Source organism: Daucus carota, chromosome 3 (genome assembly GCF_001625215.2).
Source record: "Daucus carota subsp. sativus chromosome 3, DH1 v3.0, whole genome shotgun sequence".
Classification (NCBI taxonomy): domain Eukaryota; kingdom Viridiplantae; phylum Streptophyta; class Magnoliopsida; order Apiales; family Apiaceae; genus Daucus; species Daucus carota.
In genome coordinates this window covers 58,769,942-58,789,029 of record NC_030383.2, presented here as the reverse complement: position 1 = coordinate 58,789,029, position 19,088 = coordinate 58,769,942, and the positions used below count along the sequence as shown (strand labels likewise).

General features: G+C 33.1%; 4 protein-coding genes across 4 annotated transcripts; 2 read left to right on the top strand and 2 right to left on the bottom strand.

The window, feature by feature from the left end:
- The first annotated feature begins 4,607 nt into the window (after positions 1 to 4,607).
- LOC108213915 (uncharacterized) lies at positions 4,608 to 6,076 on the top strand. Its single transcript, XM_017385698.2, has 2 exons — positions 4,608 to 5,295; positions 5,654 to 6,076. Exons 1-2 carry the CDS (start codon positions 4,709 to 4,711, stop codon positions 5,889 to 5,891), a joined length of 825 nt encoding a protein of 274 aa, XP_017241187.1. The 5' UTR covers positions 4,608 to 4,708; the 3' UTR covers positions 5,892 to 6,076.
- Positions 6,077 to 7,627: 1,551 nt separating this feature from the next.
- On the top strand, positions 7,628 to 8,435 carry LOC108212798 (uncharacterized). Its single transcript, XM_017384511.1, has 2 exons — positions 7,628 to 8,067; positions 8,186 to 8,435. Exons 1-2 carry the CDS (start codon positions 7,628 to 7,630, stop codon positions 8,433 to 8,435), a joined length of 690 nt encoding a protein of 229 aa, XP_017240000.1.
- A 143-nt stretch (positions 8,436 to 8,578) lies between these two features.
- LOC108211198 (serine/threonine-protein kinase BSK5) lies at positions 8,579 to 12,368 on the bottom strand. The gene is made up of 10 exons (XM_017382729.2): positions 12,142 to 12,368; positions 11,832 to 12,043; positions 11,606 to 11,741; positions 11,325 to 11,458; positions 11,142 to 11,247; positions 10,936 to 11,021; positions 10,251 to 10,439; positions 9,496 to 9,660; positions 9,199 to 9,312; positions 8,579 to 8,966 (listed from the first exon to the last, which is right to left on the bottom strand). Exons 1-10 carry the CDS (start codon positions 12,224 to 12,226, stop codon positions 8,724 to 8,726), a joined length of 1,470 nt encoding a protein of 489 aa, XP_017238218.1. The 5' UTR covers positions 12,227 to 12,368; the 3' UTR covers positions 8,579 to 8,723.
- A 2,070-nt stretch (positions 12,369 to 14,438) lies between these two features.
- LOC108213826 (phosphatidylinositol:ceramide inositolphosphotransferase 1) lies at positions 14,439 to 18,748 on the bottom strand. The gene is made up of 12 exons (XM_017385614.2): positions 18,395 to 18,748; positions 18,223 to 18,312; positions 17,276 to 17,362; positions 17,122 to 17,190; positions 16,605 to 16,685; positions 15,856 to 15,927; positions 15,669 to 15,726; positions 15,469 to 15,571; positions 15,194 to 15,289; positions 15,057 to 15,103; positions 14,859 to 14,971; positions 14,439 to 14,751 (listed from the first exon to the last, which is right to left on the bottom strand). The coding sequence occupies exons 1-12, from the start codon at positions 18,425 to 18,427 to the stop codon at positions 14,671 to 14,673; spliced, it is 930 nt and encodes a 309-aa protein (XP_017241103.1). The 5' UTR covers positions 18,428 to 18,748; the 3' UTR covers positions 14,439 to 14,670.
- Between the last annotated feature and the right edge of the window lie 340 nt (positions 18,749 to 19,088).

Below are 19,088 nucleotides of genomic sequence, written 5' to 3'. Positions count from 1 at the left end.
AAACATTATATACTATTTTTATATTATCTCGATAAATCTTAAATTACAATAAAAAGTAAATTCCAAAAAAAAATATAAAAATAAAATGTAAACAATAAAATAATAAATATTAAGATATGCCGATCTTCATATATAACTCTCATAATCTTGTTTATTTCAAATCCGTTTATAATAGCTCTAGCCTCTACATGAGATAATAATATATACGAGAAACCTACATGAATATAGGTGTTTATATTTCTTAGAACGTTCCAAGACATAGATACAGAATGGAACTCTAGCCATCACTTCCATCCGATAAAGATTAGAACACATAAACTACGCGGATACTGCTACCCTATTTACATCCCTTCAAATAAGCACACGCAGCTAATTTACAAACAACATAATAATTTACGTAGCAAATCGAAATTAGCCGCTTTTTGTGTAGTGGTTGAAGAAGCATTCACCTGTTAAGATGGGGAGTGTTGAGATGGCTTGTGATGTGTGCGGTGATTTTCACAGTTCCTTGAGAAATAACAATAGTACAGATGTTATTGTTGATATCGAGGACGTTGCTGATAAATTTAGATCTCCCGAGGAGAAGGTGCAAGGAAATTGTAGGATCTGTATGATGAGTCTTGATTCGGAGCCTGCAGGAAGTGTTTTTAAATTAGGGTGTTCTTGTAAGGATGATTTGGCGGTGGTCCATGAGCAGTGTGCTGAAAAGTGGTTCATAAAAAAAGGCAATAAGTAAGTTCTTGTCATCCTTAAATTTTGTCCATATGAGAGCATTTCCAATGGCGTTGGCTATAATCGTTAGCTAAATTGGATCTGTAAGACATTATGTAATATTTAGATTGTTATAAATAATATATATCAGCTTGATATGGTAATAATTTATATGTAATCCACGGGAAGGAGGTAAATAAATTGCGAGAGATGACGTGAAATTCATTACAGATCTGTAGCGGTTCGACAAATATAATCATCATAGGGGGTGACTATAATTATAGACAATGGTTTGCTATGGTTGGAGTGATGTTTTTTGTGGACATTGGCTAAATTTTTTCCACCTAGACTTTTAGCTAAAGGCTTCTCATACAGTTAAACCTCGATTAAGTAATATCCGATAAAGTAATAATCTCGCTTAAGTAATTAATTTTGTCGGTCCCAACTTGGGCCAATGTTGTAAAGTAATATTTTCGCTAAAAGCATAAGATAATAAAAATTTAAAAATTCATTAAAGGCCCAGGTAATATGTAAAGTAATAATTCATGAATTATATATATACATAATGTATATAAATTACAAAATTCAGTTCTTTTTAAAATATGAATCTGTACTAGCTTGTTTCTTCTTCTCACCAAGGCCAAAATTAACCTCATCCTTGATTTTATGTAAAGTATAAATAACTCCTGGTATGCTTTGCTCGTGTTGTAACAAGTAATTGTTTAAAGTGTTGATTGCTTGAAGTGCTTACTCTGATGACACGCTTGGGATGATATTGCTATCGTCTAATGCATGCATGAATTTAGTTTTCACATATTATTAAATATTATAAAAATAATTTTAAATCAAATACATTGCATGTGACCGATTCTTGTTTTTAAAAATAATGAATTATAATTTGTAAATATATAGAAATTCGGTAAAATAATAAAATATTATTTTATCGATAAAGTAATAAAATATTATTATATCGATAAAATAATAAATTCGGTAAAGTAATATTTTTTCCCGGTCCGAGGGATATTACTTTAAAGAGGTTTAACTGTAGTTGGAGATACTCTAATGACTGTATATTTAAGGAACAAATTTAGTTTGTTTTATAATCACGTACGTTTGTATCCCCATATAATCAGGGACGGATCTAGAATTGTTTTCTTGGGAGGGTATCAATCAAATTTTCGAAAAACAACTATATATTTTCGATTTTTTTCCAAGAACACTTCTATAATTTGGTAAAATTTAGAATAATGAAAATATGTTAAAAAACAATTTAGGGGTACACTGTCACGTGCCTCTTACTAGATCCGTACGTGATTGCAATTATGTTTAATTTATCGAAAGTTCCTTGTTTGTGCTTTGCAGAATGCATATAATTCTTGATTTTTCTCAAATTGATTAACACTTTGTTTGTATGTTATCTGATTTGCTTCATTGTTCTCAGCGTCTGCGAAATCTGCCATTCAATCGCACAGACTGTGGCCATCCCAAGATATATCGAATGGGTGCAGCAGTTCTCTGATCAAGACGACACTTCTTCTATGGATGAAGTATCAACACCCATATATGAAGTCATTACTTCTCCAATAAATGAAATTTCACAGCCAGCATCTTCGACAAATAATGCAGTTTTACAGCCTGCAGTACTTTCGACAGATGCAATTATAGTCCCGGTATCTGCAAACGACGTATTTGCGACATATGCAATTTTAGAGCCAGTAACTCCGACAGCTGAAGAATCTACTTCACGATGCCAATATTGCTTATGTTTTGTGTGTGCAATACTCATCGGCTTGCTGACTATTGTTCTCCTTGTGGTGTTTCTTCGGTGACTCTTTAATTGATACTCCCTCCGTCCCCTTTTACATGTCCTTTTTGAAATTTTTTTTTGTCCCAAATTACTTGTCCACTTCTCTTTTCAAAGCAACTTTTTGTATATTTTTTCAAAATGTAACAACTTCCAATGTTTGACTAGCATATATATATACACAACTCTATCTAATTCATTACATTTATTAGGGATATGTATGAAAACAAGATATCCACCTAACATTTTCTTAAGATGCGTTATTTTTTCAAAAGGGACAAGTAAAAGGGGACGGAGGGAGTACACAGGAACATGTATCAGAGCATCTCCAAGAGAGATAGCTATAATTGTTAGCTAAAAGTGTAAATATAGATGATTAGTTAAAAATTTGCTGAACCTGTAAGCTTTTTGCTCCAGTGGTGTTAGCTATAATGATTAGCTATATTTTAAAATTCTGTTATTTTATTATTTTCAAAGTCTAATAATTATTTTTTCAAATAATAATTACTTCTTGTGAATGAATTTCTTGAATAACTTTCTTATAAATTCAGTTAAATAAATATTTTATATAAATATAAAAAATAAATTATTTTCTGAATTATAAACGTAAATTTTACGCTAATTTTTTATACAAATATATATGTTATTATAATAATTTAAAATAACATTATTATTTAAAAATATGTCATTTTACTATTTTCACATGTGATTATATGACCAACTTATATATCTTTCACCTTTTATTCTTGTTTTGACATAAACTTTCCTATTTTTTAGATTGATTAACATATAAATTTATTTTCATATAAAAAAATATATTTTCATCTAGCTCTAAATTGATGTAAATTTTAAAAGTGAGAAACATATATTATATCTAAAAATTAATATATATATATATATATAATATTTTTATTATAAATAATAAAGTATGTCTTTTTACAGTTTAGTTCAACTTTTAAGAAGTTAAAATTATATTTGCTTTATTAACTTAATAACTAAATTTATTAAAATATACATTTAAAATTAAAATAAAATTTAAATATAAAACTAAACTAGTAATAGACTTAATATAATTATTGAATATGTGAATATATGTATAAGTTTGAGAAGAATCTGACGTGGATGTAATATAGATGACGGTCTTGATTCAACAGATGTAGCGTACTTGTTTTGCGGTAGGTAAAAATATACCTAAGAGGTGAGCCCGTTGGAGTGGCCCATTTTTGAAGCTATTAGGCATACAGCATGCCAGCTAGATATTATAGCTAACAGATGCACAGGGTTGGAGATCTTGGGGCTGATTTATAATCTTATACTAATGATGCTTTTGTTCTGGTTTTCATAATCTGATATTAAACATGCAGGCCATGTTTAGGAATTAGCGGTAAGCGGTTAGATGTTAGCGGATTGAATCAGATGTTTTGACTAATTGACTGAAATAGGTGTTTTGACTAGTGGATTGAATTAACGGTTATGTTTGGTAAATAGCTGTTAGTTACCTCTAATTTTACCCCAAATCGGCGTAATCTGATTGATAAAACTTTTATGGAAAATGTAAGATCCAAAACTTGTTTCCAAATTTTATTATGTTAATAATATTTGATAGGTCTTATTCACATTCACATTTATGGTCTTGTATAAATATAAACCATCCCATTAAAATAGTTTGTCACGTCATGTGCGAATTTGGAGTACTCCATCATCCTGATTAGTTGCGATGATGTTAACTTTTTAATGATCAAATTAACCTATTTTTGACAAAATTTTACAGCTTATTATTTGATTATTTTAAAAAACTTAAAATTAAATATAATAAAATATTGTAATTAATTTTTCTTTTTCTTTTTTTATTTATTTTTCAGGATTATTTGATGTTTGTAAATCTCAGTCCAAGCTCAGTTTGAATATCCAAAAATCAAAAATAAAAAATCTGGTTTAAAACCACAAAGAAAAATCATGCTGAGAGTGAAAAGGTAGAAAGTCTACCTGTCGATGACATGCATCAAATGGGTGAATGGTGCTTCTCTACTTAAAAGTGTATGTGCACTATAGTTATCTCCACAATATATTTTGGGAATTCTTCATGCCCAAGTATTCTTTCAGTACACCAAAGTTCCCAGTCAATCTGTATGACTTCATTTTGATGAATCCCTACTCGAATTTACACTTTGTGTATCGAAAATCCATGATCAGATGACGACTGTCAGTCGGATAAACAATTTAGTCCAAGAAAAAGTTCAAAAAGACTCTTCCAAATATTACCACTCCCCACTTATTCTAACATCAGCTTCTCCACCATGCACCTTTATAAAAATACAAGATGATCATTTTTTTTATGAGTTTTTCACTTCACTGTCTTATTCTTCTTCGATGGAGAGTCTTGAGCTTGCTTGTCTTAGTTTGGAGTGTGGTGATGACCGCGTTTCCTCCTCTTTGAGTGATGATTATGAGGCAAGCCTGTCCTTTTCGGAGAACTCTGACAGTTCAATTGATGGCTATAACTTCATTAATTGTGAAAATGAGGAAGTTTTTGATTCTAAACGAGTGTTGACTCTGGTTAAAACAGAGTGCTCTGTCGATATACAAAGTGATGTTCTTGATTTTAACTTATTGTTGGGGACAGCGGAAAGAGATTGCAGAATATGTCATCTGAGTCTTCAGAAGGGTGGGAGTGACATAGAATCTGGAACCGCAATTCAATTAGGATGTTCTTGTAAGAACGATTTGGCTGCAGCCCATCAAGATTGTGCTGAGACATGGTTCAGAATCAAGGGAAATAGGTTAGTTGTTTTTTAACCTCTATTCATCTGAGAAGGTCCAAAAAGTCATTATTTTAAGTTAAGTGGGTCTTAATGTCATTTTCCGTAAAAACGGCTCAATTGTCATTTCAAAACACTACTTGAAATTACGTTTTGACTTTTACGTGAAAAACACGTCTTGAAGCTGCGTTTTTGTTAACACAACACGAATTTGTGTTTTGAATTGACAGTTGAGGCCATTTTTTCAGAAAATGACAATAGAGACCTTTTGCTGCTAAATAGTGACATTTGAGACCAACACCCGTGCATTTATCTTTACATGATTTTTCTCGTATTATTAAATAATTTGTTTTTCCTTGTGATGTTTGATCATCCTCAGGATCTGCGAAATCTGCAAGTCAATTGCACAAAATGTCGTTGCCTCGGATCATATGGAACCACCACAGCAAGCAAGTGAAGCCTTAACTTTGTCTGAAAATGCAGCCTCAGCGCCTGTTTCATCGAATATAGTGACTCCTTCGTTCTCATATGGTCATCTGTTGCTGGATTCTATGTTTGCATGTATGGTGTTTGCAGTCTTCCTCATATGGATATTTCACTTCCACATGGCAGTATGACATGCCAAAAAGTACGATCAACTACACCAAATAAGTCCTTTTAGTTTTTAAATAAGATGACTTACGTCGTAATTTAACTTTTTTTTCTGTCGTGAATTGTTGTATGGAGATTGTTCTGATAGCACTAATTGATAAATCAATGTTAAGCTAAGAATTATTGTTTTTTTATCCGTGTCCTAGCAAGTGTTTACACACCTCAATTGATCCGGAACTGTTCGCACGTGTCAATTTGTAATCATAAAATGATAAGCCCCTAAAATTTATGGCACGGAATTCCTCATCCCGCTCCTCTTCCATTCTTCGTCGGCTCCGCAATTCTCATATATATTATAGAAAGTAATTAGGATGGCAACATAATCCAATCCGACGGATACCCGATCTGAAATCCAAGATTTTGGATTTATCGAACCCGATTTTTTGGATTTGGATATTAGTTATACGGATCTGAAACCCAATCCGAAATCCGAAACCCGATCCGAACCCGAAACCCCAAAAAAACCTGAATATATAATATTATATATATATATATATAATTATATAAAATTTATATATAACTTTATATATCACATATTATATATAAATATATATATATTATTGTATAATTTTTAGAACATATATTTATCTTCAACCTAAAAATTGACTAATAATTAACAAAATTAAACTATAACATAATTCAAAAGGATAATGTGGTGAATATAATATTTTGTAATGATAAATATTATTAGTTGGGTTGATTAAAAAATATTAATTATACATATATAAACCAAAATGATATTGTGATATAATGATTGAAGTTGAAATATAAAAATTCTATCTCTTATTAGTGCTCCATGTAGCGTGGGCGATTTCAAGTGCTTGGAATATATATAATTATAAATATTTTCAGATTTCGGGTTCAGGTTTCGGATATTCAATCCAAAAATATTCGAGTTTCGGGTATGCCCGAATCCAAAATCCATTAAAATCTATATATTATTATTAATCTGTATAAACCTAATTGAATACATTATATAGAAATATTATAAAAACATATATCCAAGAATAAAATTAACCAAAGTATATCTTTTCAAACATGAGTTTAAATATGAATAATTAAACTAAAAAGTAATTAAAAATATATTTTAAAAATAATGCTGTTATAATTTGATTAATATGCGTGCTCTTTAAGATAAAAATACAAGCAAATAAGTAATTTAATAAAAAAATATGATAATATTTTTGCTCAAGATATCAAAGAAATCAAAGATATTGATAGAACAATAATCATAAATATAAACCGAAAAAAATAACAATAAATACTCATAAAATATCAAAAAATTGAAAAAAAATTGGTTTTGATCTTAATTACAACTTACAACTCGCAATCTACAATTCGAATCCTAATCGACATCTATTTCTCCTGGACAATTTTCATACTTCTCCTTAAGTTAGAAAACTAATCTGACATAGAAAAACATAACTTCAAGTGTTAGGTTTCGATACAAGTAAAGAACATATTGGAAAATCTTACAGCGATATTTGTTTTATTTTTCATCGGCCAGGTCTCCGCAACGATCTCCGTATAACCATTCCCACATGCATGTTATAGAATAAATTATTACTACGTTCATAACTTGCAGCTCTGGTTTTCTGTTACTGTTCGGAGCTTGTGTAGCTTTTACTTATAAGTTCTTTGCTAGTACACTAAAGTGGCTTATCGTGATTCAGGTCTGAGTATCTTACATTGAGGGTTTGAGATGAACTGTGTTGATTTAGAATGCGGTGGTGGACTTGGTTCATCGGCTGTGAAAAATTATGATGAGGATAATATACGTCTTTCGGAAGATAAGGAGGGTTATTCCTGTTTTTCTTCGTCGTATTCAACAGCCAATAGTTCAATTCATGGCTCTGGTTCTGATTCTGATTCCGAAACTGAAAGTGAACGAGTTTTGGATGCTGATAGAGCCTCGTCTGTGGTCGGTTCAGATTGTGTGGTTGATATTGATAAGGAAGTTCCTGAACATACAATTTTAACAATTTTTTCGGGGACAGAGGACAGAGACTGTAGAATCTGTAATTTGAGTCTTCAAGACAAGGAGTATGGTTTGGCTTTGGAGTTAGGGTGTTCTTGTAAGGATGATTTGGCTGCAGTGCATCAGCATTGTGCAGATACATGGTTCAAAATCAAAGGAAATAAGTGAGTTTTACTTACCCTCAAATTTATTAAATCTTATTTTACTGTTATTGCAGTATTCAGATAGTTCTTGATTATCTTAAAATTGAAAACTAATTTATTTATTTTTTATCATTCTCAGCATCTGTGAAATTTGCCATTCAGTCGCGGAAAATGTTGACATCCCACATGATATCGAGTCAAGGTTGCCAACTGGAGTTATTACTGCAGAAACAAATGATGCTGAAGCATGGCAGCAGATTACTGCAGCTTTAACATCACAAGCAGCCGCGATGCAGGAATCATCAAATCTTGAAACTCGGAGCTTTTTACAACTTACTTTTATGGCTTTGGTTATTGTTATTGTATTGCTGGTCGTCCTTTTCATGTGATGTGATTTCTTGTAATGCTAAAGAATTCTGATACGTTAATGAAAGAAATTGTATGAGCCAGCAGGATTTACAAAATTTTGAGCAGAAGATCGCGTGAAGCCTAATGATATTGGTCACTAAATTTATAGAATTTCTGTAAACGATGCAAAGTACATAAACTTTTCCATGGAAAAAATAATTCAAATAAACAAACTTTTAAAACATACTCTCTGAATAAACAAACAGATAGACTTATAAATACAAGAGACTATTAGAAACCTGAGACAGGAATTGAGGAATTATACACTGTCATTTTTTGTTTCTTTTGGATTCCAAATTTGTGGCCTCTTTAAGTGATTCTTGTGCATCAGTGTCCATGCCGAGTTTGAAGAGGGTAGCTGCCTGCAGATAAAATGCAGTTGACCACTCGGGAGACACTACCTGGGCTTGCATAGCATCTCCAAGAGCTTGTTGTGGCTTGTCCGTCATTAGATATGATAAGCAACGCCTAGCAAAAACTGTCGGTGATACCATTGTCCCTCCATCAATGAACTGCATTGGACATAAAAATTGCATTAGCTTAATTACTTATTAACTGGTAGACTTCTACTGTCAAATACAATCAATATAACCTGCCTAGAGTCTCTGCTTCCACATCACTCAGAAGCAGTAAATGTGGTTTTTCAAGATTGTCATATCTTTCAGACTTCTTTTGTTGGAATTAAGAACAAAATAACAGAAGCATAATCCTATAACTTATAAGAAGAGTAAACAAAGGAGGCACCTGTGTGTAGCATTCGATTGCATTTGTGAAATCCTTTGCACGAAAAGCAGAATCTCCTTGCTTCTTTGAATTCAATGTCTCCTGCATCAAGTCTGTCCACACTTGAAAAGATAGCTGCAAGCCAGTATGTCGTTACTGAGATTAGCATACTATCACTAATGTAAAGAATGTTAAAAGCCATTTACAACAAGTTCCTTCCACTTTAACCTACTGTCATTAGTAAACAGTACTTTGTTATCCCCAAACCATGAACTTAAAAATATTAAACATATAATTTCAGTTTGTCTGGAAACATACCTCATTGGCAATTCCTGCATCATCCTTGTATCCAATTTTATCCAATATCTCGTGTATAGCTGTCAAATCTATTCTCAAGCAAGCTTCACCCATTGGTGTCAATAACAATGGTTCTGATGAGTTTGCATCTTCATTTGAAATACACATTAATTCACGCGATGGTACCTGATTTATTTGTTTTAAAAAAAGTTGGTATTATGCTAAGACGAAAACATTAACTTTCTTTAAATAACTCTTAGACAACAGAAGATATAATGTGATTTCCCTCAAGTATATCAAGTAAAATTTGACTTAGCTGGAAAAAATGACTCATAGAATACTGTCTCGGTTCATTAATAGCGTATAGATCTTTTATATAGGTACTGGATAAAATATTTTGTCTTCTGAATAACAAGGAGTGGCAATATCAGACACGACCCGAAACCCGACCAGCCCGAAACCCGATTTACTGAGACAGAAACCCGAAAATCACCCAATTGACCCGAAATGGACCCGAAATGACCTGAAATTAGAATTTCATTTCTAATAACTTCAATTTTCAGTTTTATTCAATTTTAAGTGATTTTAGCTTGACCCGATATCGACCCGATTGCTGACACGAACACGACCCGTTACCCGAAATTGCCACCCCTAATTAACCTATAACAAGAATGATTATGCAGTATCATATAAGTCAATTTTGCAGATTTGAAGATAAGTAGTTCTATGGACCACCCTTGGCACTATTAAAGGTTTATGAAAAGGGAGGGTAATACCTCTGTTTCCTTTTGAAGGGATATGAGAGCTGTGACAATAGACTTTGTGTTTGGCCTCTCACGGGCTTCATACTGCAGACAGCGTGTAGCTAGTCGCATCAACTCAGTTCCATCATCGTTTGTAAAATGGCCCTCCAGACAAGAATCCATAAGCATTAGGAAGTTCTTTCCACGAATGAGGTCTAAAGCCTTTAAAAAATGCGAGTGTTAGCTTCAAATTTTTATTTTAAAAAAAAAAGTGTTTCAGGTAAGTTGTGGCAACTGTTTGCAATCATTAACAGACATTGCAGATATTACATTTACAAGTGATACGAGAGCGTAAATCGTTTTCTTTTCAGTTCCTGACTACACCTCAGCTTCGCATATTAAGTAGTGATATCGCATTCATAAGTGATACTTTAGTCTAACATGACTACAAGAGCTACCCTATTTATTTACTTTTCTGCGAAGCTACATGATCCACCTTTACCATCCAGTACAGAATTTTTCAATATTTAAGCGACTGTAGGTTCTTGATCACTAGGATGACGAAATCAATTTAGGTTAATAATTAAGTGAAAAGTACAACAGACATCAAAATTTGCAGTATTTGCAATTACCACCAACTTCTGATACCGCACAAGGTCAGTTCTTGCAACCCATGTATTGAACCAATGATACAAATATTAAAGAGTCGAGTGCTTACATGGCTTGGCGGAATATGTTTGCCACTTAGAAGATCTAACATCAATGTGCCAAAGCTGTAAATTACACTTTCCTGGGTCACTCTTCCTGGCACATTGACATACAAAAATTAACTTAAATTTAGTTTTGGTTGACACATTTACGGCCTTTTAGCAAGGAGTCGTTACTACATTGCCTGGTGCTGGAAATATAAAATCAGTTACTTACCAGTTCTCAAGTATTCTGGAGGAGTGAAAGCCAAGTTTGTGCTGTAACTCTTGCCATCTCTGCTGTTCTTCATTAGACCGAAGCAAGAGAGCCTTGGATTGCAATCCTATTTTTAAAATACAGGTTAGCTTAGTGGTGCTGCCAATTTGAAGGAACAAATTATGAACCATTGATAATCCCTACCTGATCAAACAATACTCTGTAAGCATTTAAATCATGGTATAGAGCCCTTCCATTACTGCTGCAACATTCTAAAGCTTGAGCTAAATACAAAGCCACTCTTAATCTCATAGCCCATTTCATAGGCTGACTCTCCCCTATAACAAATTCAGCAACATTACTATATAAAGTGAAGAAAAATGACTTAAGACTTGAAACAGATTCATACATTGCCTAGAAAAATTCTCAGTAACTTCTTATTCTCAAGACAATTATGCATATGATCACGGAAAAATGGAACTCACAGTGGAATAAATGTTTAGCCAGTGTGTCATTAGGCATGAACTCTGCCACCAGCAACCTCTCATGTCCATCACTACAAAATCCAATTAGATTCGCTAACCGCTCACTTCTCAGTTTCCCAACCAATCTTGCTTCCTCCTACAAAAGTTACTTATATCATAATTGAGGCCATCTCATAATGAAAACTGAAATGTGAGTAGCCTATAATCTATTAGAGATAAGACGAACAATGAACTGGTGAGAATCAGGCCAAGCAGCCCTGGTGAACCGCTTAACAGCAATCCAGCAATCATCAGGAAGCCTCCCTTTATAAACAACATTAGGAGCCTTCTCCCCATGCTCCGACACAATATTATCAGTCGAAAAACCAGCAGTGGCTGCCTTCAGCTCCTCTAAGCTAAACTCTTTGAAAATAGGCAATGCACTTTTCTCATCTTTCTCTGAGCAAAATTCACACACAACCACACCTAGTAAGCCTAAAAATACTCATACCAAAAACATAAAAAATAAGCAAACAGATCAAATTTGCGAGACCAACCCGTGTCAGAGGAAGGCTGCAGAAGGGAAGGCTTCAGCGGAGAATGCCACCAGCAGACGGAGAATTTGCAGCAACGAGCACCCATCTTTGGAGCAATTAGGCCGGAAAGTGCATTACTGCATAATTTATTTTAAGCCTGAGTGCAAAATTTAGTACTAAAAGAAGAGAAAAAGAAGTACAGAGAGCTAGTGAAAAACGATTTTAACGATTCTGCAATAAAAACATCATGCAATGCGACATAAACATAAAACATAGACTTTTTTCTGTTTATTTAACTAAGTACATAATCATTTTACCCCCTGCTTCTTTTCTCTGTACATGTCAACTTTTTCTTGGTCTTTGTATAAAGGACTCTTCTGCATGTTCTCAGCCTTTTGTTTTCACCTCTTTACTCTCACTTTATTTTGACATCTATATTCGGTGATCACGTAAAAATCGGTCAATTTGGACGAGTACTCGAAAATCAGAGACCAACTGGACCGAATATACGTCTATTATTTATGAAAGTCGGAAAGTCTTTAATGACACATCTGTATTCCACTAAAATGCAGAGCGTATGGGCACTATTGGGCACTCCTTTTGATTATTTATAACATCTCTCGTTACCTTTGCACATTATAAACATTGCATTTTGTTTGTATATATTGAATTTGCAAAGGTGAAGAAGTTTACAGAATTGCAGTTAGCTTTAGTATGAATGCATGGCAAATAGAAATCAAGAAAAAAAATAAAATATTGGGAAAGAAAAATAATAAAATGACTTTCTAGTAGCTCAAAGGCCAAAGTATGTCGTCTGGCCAAGGCTCAGATCTCGTAAATATAATTTCATTCCAAAATTTTTTATTTTTTTTGCCACAGAATCGGCTATGACACAGCTATACCTCGCTACATAATGATCGTCACTATTAGCTTCAAGGTTATATGTAATGTGAGCGAAATATGACACATAAATGAAAAATGAGTTTCTGGGAGAATTTCGACAGATTTTCATAACTTTTACTTATTTTTTAATAAGTAGAGTGATTATTTTGCAAAAATTAGATATATTAGCCATCATTGTTTGTGTTATCTTATCCAATTGTGTGAAAATTGTGGCTGTTTAATTAGTTAAAAATATAACAAATTAATCAGTTAAAATAAAACAAATTAGACATGAGGTAGCGTAATGATGAACCTCCCCATTACTTATAGTTGACTAGAAAGATGCCAAATTATTATTAAAAATATAAGACATAATGAGTAAAGTTTTTCTTCTTTTCTTTCTTTTTCTCTTTTCTTTGATTTTTTAATTTTTCTGAAACTTTTACTAAAGAGATGATAAGAACTTTGTATCTTTAATTTTACATATTGGTCCCTTGACTTTCAAAGATCTTATGACTTGGCTTTTGCTTTGGCTTTTGCTTTTGCATTAACTTGCAAAGTTGCCATAGTTGTTTCTTTATATGAAGTAGTAATCATTTGCACTGCTTTAAATAGACCTGCAAAATATAAGGAATGCCACTCAAAGCTTAAAGAGACAGATAGATTTGATGGAGGCCTACCAACAACAACCAAAGCAAAAATGTTCATGCCTTGCCTTCTTTAATTTGTTGCTATATATTGAGTAGGTCTAGAGTAAGACAGACAAGTAGACAACATGGCACATAAAATGCAGAACTTCACATTTCTAGCCATCCTGCAAGAAAGATAAATTTCTGTATTTTTACTGGAGAAAAAAACTCTTTCTCTGGTAATACCTTCTTTAAGGGCGGGAAATCTTCTTCGTGTCCTCGTCTTCTTTGTGGAAGGTTTAGCAATGTGAGGAAGCGGATAAGATACCTCTCTGTCATCTTTAACCAGTTATATTCCATTTTTTAGCGTGACGGGATAGTCTAGTGATAAAGGCTTATCAGTTATGGGTTAGTCACCTGACATGTCACCTGTAGACTTTGCCTTGTGAAAGAAAGAAATTTAATGCATCACCACCCTATGGAGTTCACCTTATGAAACTCTACTCATTATCTAGAATCTCGACAGATGAGACAAATTTAAGTCATGTGTTGTTTGGCTCTCCTTATTTTCAATTGAAAAGCCTTGTTTACACTTCTAGTACTGCAAAACAACTAGGACTATGAACAACTTGGAACGGAAAAGTTAGCATGCTGGAAGCATTGATCAGGTCACATCTCTGTTCCATATGCATTTTGTGCTTTACACATGTTCATTGATTATTAAAATATCCATGACAAAGCTGTAGAAACTGTGCAGTCCCTGCAAATTCTGACAGCCTATCAAATCGAAAATTAACGTTTCACTGTCAACAGATTGGCCATGTTTCTTATGTTTGTGAACTGAATGAATGGTAAGGGTGTCAACGGGAAGGCTTAATAATGCCAGACAAATGCTGGGAATCTAAAATTGATGCATTAGAAACTATCATTACATGTTACACTACATGGACTAGAACTACAACACATGCCTTCATTCTTGGACTCCTTCGGAATCAAAGAGATAAAAGGGGATAGTTGTTCTTTAAGGAGCTTCTACCATCTATACACCGTTCATAACTGTTTCAGCAAGCAATATGTTACCGTCTTCCACAGCCTTTATATTTACTTGGGATCTCAACCTCTGCTACGAAACAGAATAATGTTAAATCACTGAGGGAGGGGAAAAACACCAGAATCAACAAGGTAAATTATTAATGAAAGGTAGTTAAAGATGCTTTTCATCAATACCCTATCAGTAGGATCTCCAGCATTGCCATTCAATAGTTTGTGATTCTCTTCTTTTGTTCGGCTATCCTTGGTCACCGGAAGCAGCAATGCAGCTGCACCACGATCAGGCAGCTCTATACAGGTGCAAAATTAGCGTCAATGTTGTCTTTATAAATCCAAAAATTAAGCGGACACATTAATCAGTGTAGGTTTGCTTACCAGGTAACTTAGTGTCAATGTAGAATACTACCAAATTGACCGTATACCTACAGTAAATTTCAAAATAACTTAAGCCACTATTTCCACATATTTACCAGATGTATACACAAATAGCAAAGATATTGAAGATTATATACCATGCCACAACCACGTCGACTGTGTAATGCTTGCGGGAAGCAATTATTAACAGGCTCTGGACTACAACAGTTAACCAAGCACACTGTTTTATAAACCTACAATGAGACATTAAAGAATGAAAAAAACTAAGCTTAAAATATGAGCAGCCCGCAAATTTTGAACAATGTGGCTACAACATGTCAAGAATGCAGGACTAATTGTCAAACAATTATCAATTGTATGACCACACAAGGACTATATAAATCCAGTCTGTGATATTCCATCCAAGAATTACCTCTTCGTGCCATATTTCTGATATGTTCGCACGAAGACCAGAGAAAAGATCATATGAGATGAAAAAATCAAATCACCACAACCGTATAGCATACCACGAGGGACTGCAGATTCCAAAAACTGTGTAAGCGAATAAATAGGTATACATTTTGACCTAAAGAAGAAGGAAATCTTTGAGAAAAAATAACAATAAACACTCACTAACTATGAAATACTTTATAATATGGTCTGGTCGTGGGAGCGTTGCAACTCTTGACCCCTGTATGATGCATATAAATTTAAAACATTATGTTCATAACCAACTAACAGAATAAATTACCAAACATTCTGTAGCAGAAAATAAACAACTGATCTACTGTAGCATGCAACTACAACATATAAATATTACCTCACGACAATGGTAGTTTGGACCGGGAAGCTGAGTAGAGTAGAATGTTAATATTCGAAGTATTTGACAACCCTACAGAAAAACAAAATGAGAGATAAAAGCGATTAAAATTCAGTATATAATGATTTGGAGTTCCGGAAACCATAATAGAACTGAACTCAACCAAAAAAAGTGAACATAAATATTTATCGACAAATATGAACCTTGAAATACACATGGAAGAGTTGGTATTGTACGACAACAAATAAAATAAATTAAATTCGTTTAATGACAAAGAAACATCTCAAATGTGTGCATAACTTCTAATTTTGTGTGAATTGTGTACAAGTAAATGTGCTCAAACGAACAGCACTAAAATAGCATATAATTATAATACCAGAAAAAATGATAAACAATAAGATAAGATGCCACTGAACTGGTTTATGGATTTTTGGACCAGAGAAATTAATATAAGGGGTTCATAAGATCAACAAATTATGGCACTTCAGCATTTAGTCACTTTTACTCATGACACTTACAAAAGATATACAACGCCAATTGGTAGCATAAAAATCAATAAACATCCATTTGAAGATCAGAAACTACCTCTAAATTAGTGCACTAATTCATAGTCATGTTCTTTGACAAAGAAATTCGTAAAACACATAATTAATGGTGATGTACATTTGTTTACAGAAAGTAATAAGCATAACATGCAATTTCACAAAAAACAAATAAAAAAGAAAAAAAACTAAAACATAACTTCTTACAAGTAAAAAGGCCAGGACCCTGCACCATATAAGAACTGTGTAGATCTTTTTGCTCTTGCAAATGAATGGATGGAAAGTCCACTGCACCAAAACATAGCCTCTTTATTAAGGAATTAGACGGAAATTCATATTCTCATAATATCAGGACTGAGGAGATTAACTAAGTGAAAGTAGCATACTTCTGAAAGTCATACTTGAAATTAGGCCATTTCCTAGAAACTAAACATTCAGGTCCTGGAGTCCCCCAAGACAACTGCAGTCTGAAAATTCTTTTATTTGACTGCATTATTATCAGGCTTCTCCCATTTTAGTCCAGATTCTGAGTTTTAGATCCTTGGTGATTTTCTTTCTTGATATTAAACACCTGATTGGTTTTATGATTCCATGTAATTATTTCAGCTATAAAAAACTAACCGGCACTAGATGTTCTAGAAGAGGAGATATTAAATCAATTCAATCAATAGTTGAGAAGCAGACAAATTAGTATTGGAGATCAGCGCATAGTAAAGAATCTCACCAATAAAAATGACAAAAAGATGAAGGTGAACACAGTCTCACTGATGTATGCTCTTTGTTCGCCAAGTTCCTATAGTAAAATAAGTTCAGATGTGATATATTGCAAACAATAGATTCTAAATTACCAATAATGCAGAAAAGATTTAAATATTAACCCGTAGAAGAAAAAAGCCAGTATCTTGAAGAACTGGTCCTGGCCGATGGATAAAATGAACTCCTCGTGCAGCTACCCCATGTATATACTGAATAGAACATACCAAATTCGCTATTATAATTAGATGAAAATTACTTTAACTTCCAAACATTAAAATATTAAAGGTATATATATGATGATGAGATCGCCTTATATAGGTCGACATATTAAGCCCAAAAGAGAACTCGCAAATAATGTCATCTACATATATTTTTTGAACACTTAGACTAACTAAACAACACATGTAAATATCTGGTGTATACATGCCAAAGGCCGAGTGGAGGATGTATTATTTAATCCCCTATAGCAAGTCATCTTTTAAATATTATAATCCCTTCATTTTAAGATTTGAAGAACTAAAGGATAATAGTTCAATCCCAAACATATCGCTCAATAAAATACAACATAATTTTTTTCTTAAGGATTATAATCCAATTCTAAACTTCTTCCTTCTAAACAAACTCCATAGGATTGGACAATTAAAAAATTAACCATAGGGATAACAGTAAATATAGTTTAATGTTATGTTCTGGGATTATAATCTCCGAAAAACAAACATGGCCTTTATGTATTTTATAAACCTGTTTTTTTTCTGACAATACATAACTTGCAATTAGTTTTTAGTTGGTAATCAAGTCCCCTACATGCCCCTAAAATTCGTAATCTTTTATTCGAATGACAAGTCACTCTTTCTTAAACTTTTTAGAGTATTCACAATCAAGCACATCACTTTCTCCGATACATCAAGCTCTTTTGGTGCAATTAGTAGCTCGACTTAAGTTTATACAAAGACCGCGAACATGTAACCACATACTTGTGAAAAAAAGGGAGCAGCATGGAGTAGTATTATAGTATATCAAATCAAAGCACAAAAAATCCAAAAAAACATAGAAAGGGATAAATGCAAACCTGGCCAAAAAGACCAGCAAGAAGATACTTCCAATTTTCAGAGAGAAGGTTGATTTCTGTAGTAGTTTCTGCACAAATTATCCTCCATATCTTCCATATAAACATTAAACACCCAATAATTAAAAAATTAAATCATAATCACAAACATAAACATATTTTATATGACACATACCTTAGAATCCTCACGATTAATGTAAAGGGACATGGTATTGTTGTTTAATCCTGTCACATTAAAAACCCATCATCATGCATGCAAGAAATACCATAAAGATCAAATCTTTTTAGAAGTTTTGAGCAATTTCTTGCTGAATTTATCTCAAAAGGTGACGAAAAGTTTGAATAAAAGATGAAGGGGAGCTTTTGAAGTTGAAATGTTGAAGATGAAAACACATTGGAGATGAAGAAGAAAGAGAGAGATGGAGAAGTGGAGTGGAAAAAACTAAAAAATCGAGTCTCTTGCGGTTATTCCATTTGTCCACCACTGTCTGCGAGTTGAACACGGAGGACAGTTGAGACGCATCAAATTTCAAATATAATATTACACTCTACACAAATATATAGAATATACACTTTAGCAAAAATGAAAACTTTGCAAATTTTTATCAAATAACATTACATTCTACGGACATAATTTACTTACATGAAGATTTATGTGTATACAGACATATTATAAGCAGACCCAGTAATTTCACACGTGAAATGCTAACACGACACGAAAAAAATAGATATGGGTTTTGATTTTCGATACACGAAACACAAAATTACACGATAGATTTGGTGTCGGATATGAGTTTTCGTTTTGGGTACACGAAAGTACACGAAATATTTGTACATAATTTTTATTATTTATATGTTATGATATATTT

What these genes read in the sequence shown, in the direction of transcription:
- LOC108213826 (XM_017385614.2), bottom strand. Translation starts at nt 18,427, where the DNA reads ATGTCCCTTTACATTAATCGTGAGGATTCTAAG. An exon ending in TTAATCGTGAGGATTCTAAG is followed by an intron (nt 18,313 to 18,394) that starts GTATGTGTCATA and finishes TTTATATGGAAG; the next exon opens with ATATGGAGGATAATTTGTGC. An exon ending in TTGCTGGTCTTTTTGGCCAG is followed by an intron (nt 17,363 to 18,222) that starts GTTTGCATTTAT and finishes TGTTCTATTCAG; the next exon opens with TATATACATGGGGTAGCTGC.
- LOC108213915 (XM_017385698.2), top strand. Translation starts at nt 4,709, where the DNA reads ATGACGACTGTCAGTCGGATAAACAATTTAGTCCAAGAAAAAGTTCAA. An exon ending in TTCAGAATCAAGGGAAATAG is followed by an intron (nt 5,296 to 5,653) that starts GTTAGTTGTTTT and finishes GATCATCCTCAG; the next exon opens with GATCTGCGAAATCTGCAAGT.
- LOC108211198 (XM_017382729.2), bottom strand. Translation starts at nt 12,226, where the DNA reads ATGGGTGCTCGTTGCTGCAAATTCTCCGTCTGCTGGTGGCATTCTCCG. An exon ending in GGCTAAACATTTATTCCACT is followed by an intron (nt 11,459 to 11,605) that starts GTGAGTTCCATT and finishes AATTTGTTATAG; the next exon opens with GGGAGAGTCAGCCTATGAAA. An exon ending in ACAGAGTATTGTTTGATCAG is followed by an intron (nt 11,248 to 11,324) that starts GTAGGGATTATC and finishes TTTTAAAAATAG; the next exon opens with GATTGCAATCCAAGGCTCTC.
- LOC108212798 (XM_017384511.1), top strand. Translation starts at nt 7,628, where the DNA reads ATGAACTGTGTTGATTTAGAATGCGGTGGTGGACTTGGTTCATCGGCT. An exon ending in TTCAAAATCAAAGGAAATAA is followed by an intron (nt 8,068 to 8,185) that starts GTGAGTTTTACT and finishes TATCATTCTCAG; the next exon opens with CATCTGTGAAATTTGCCATT.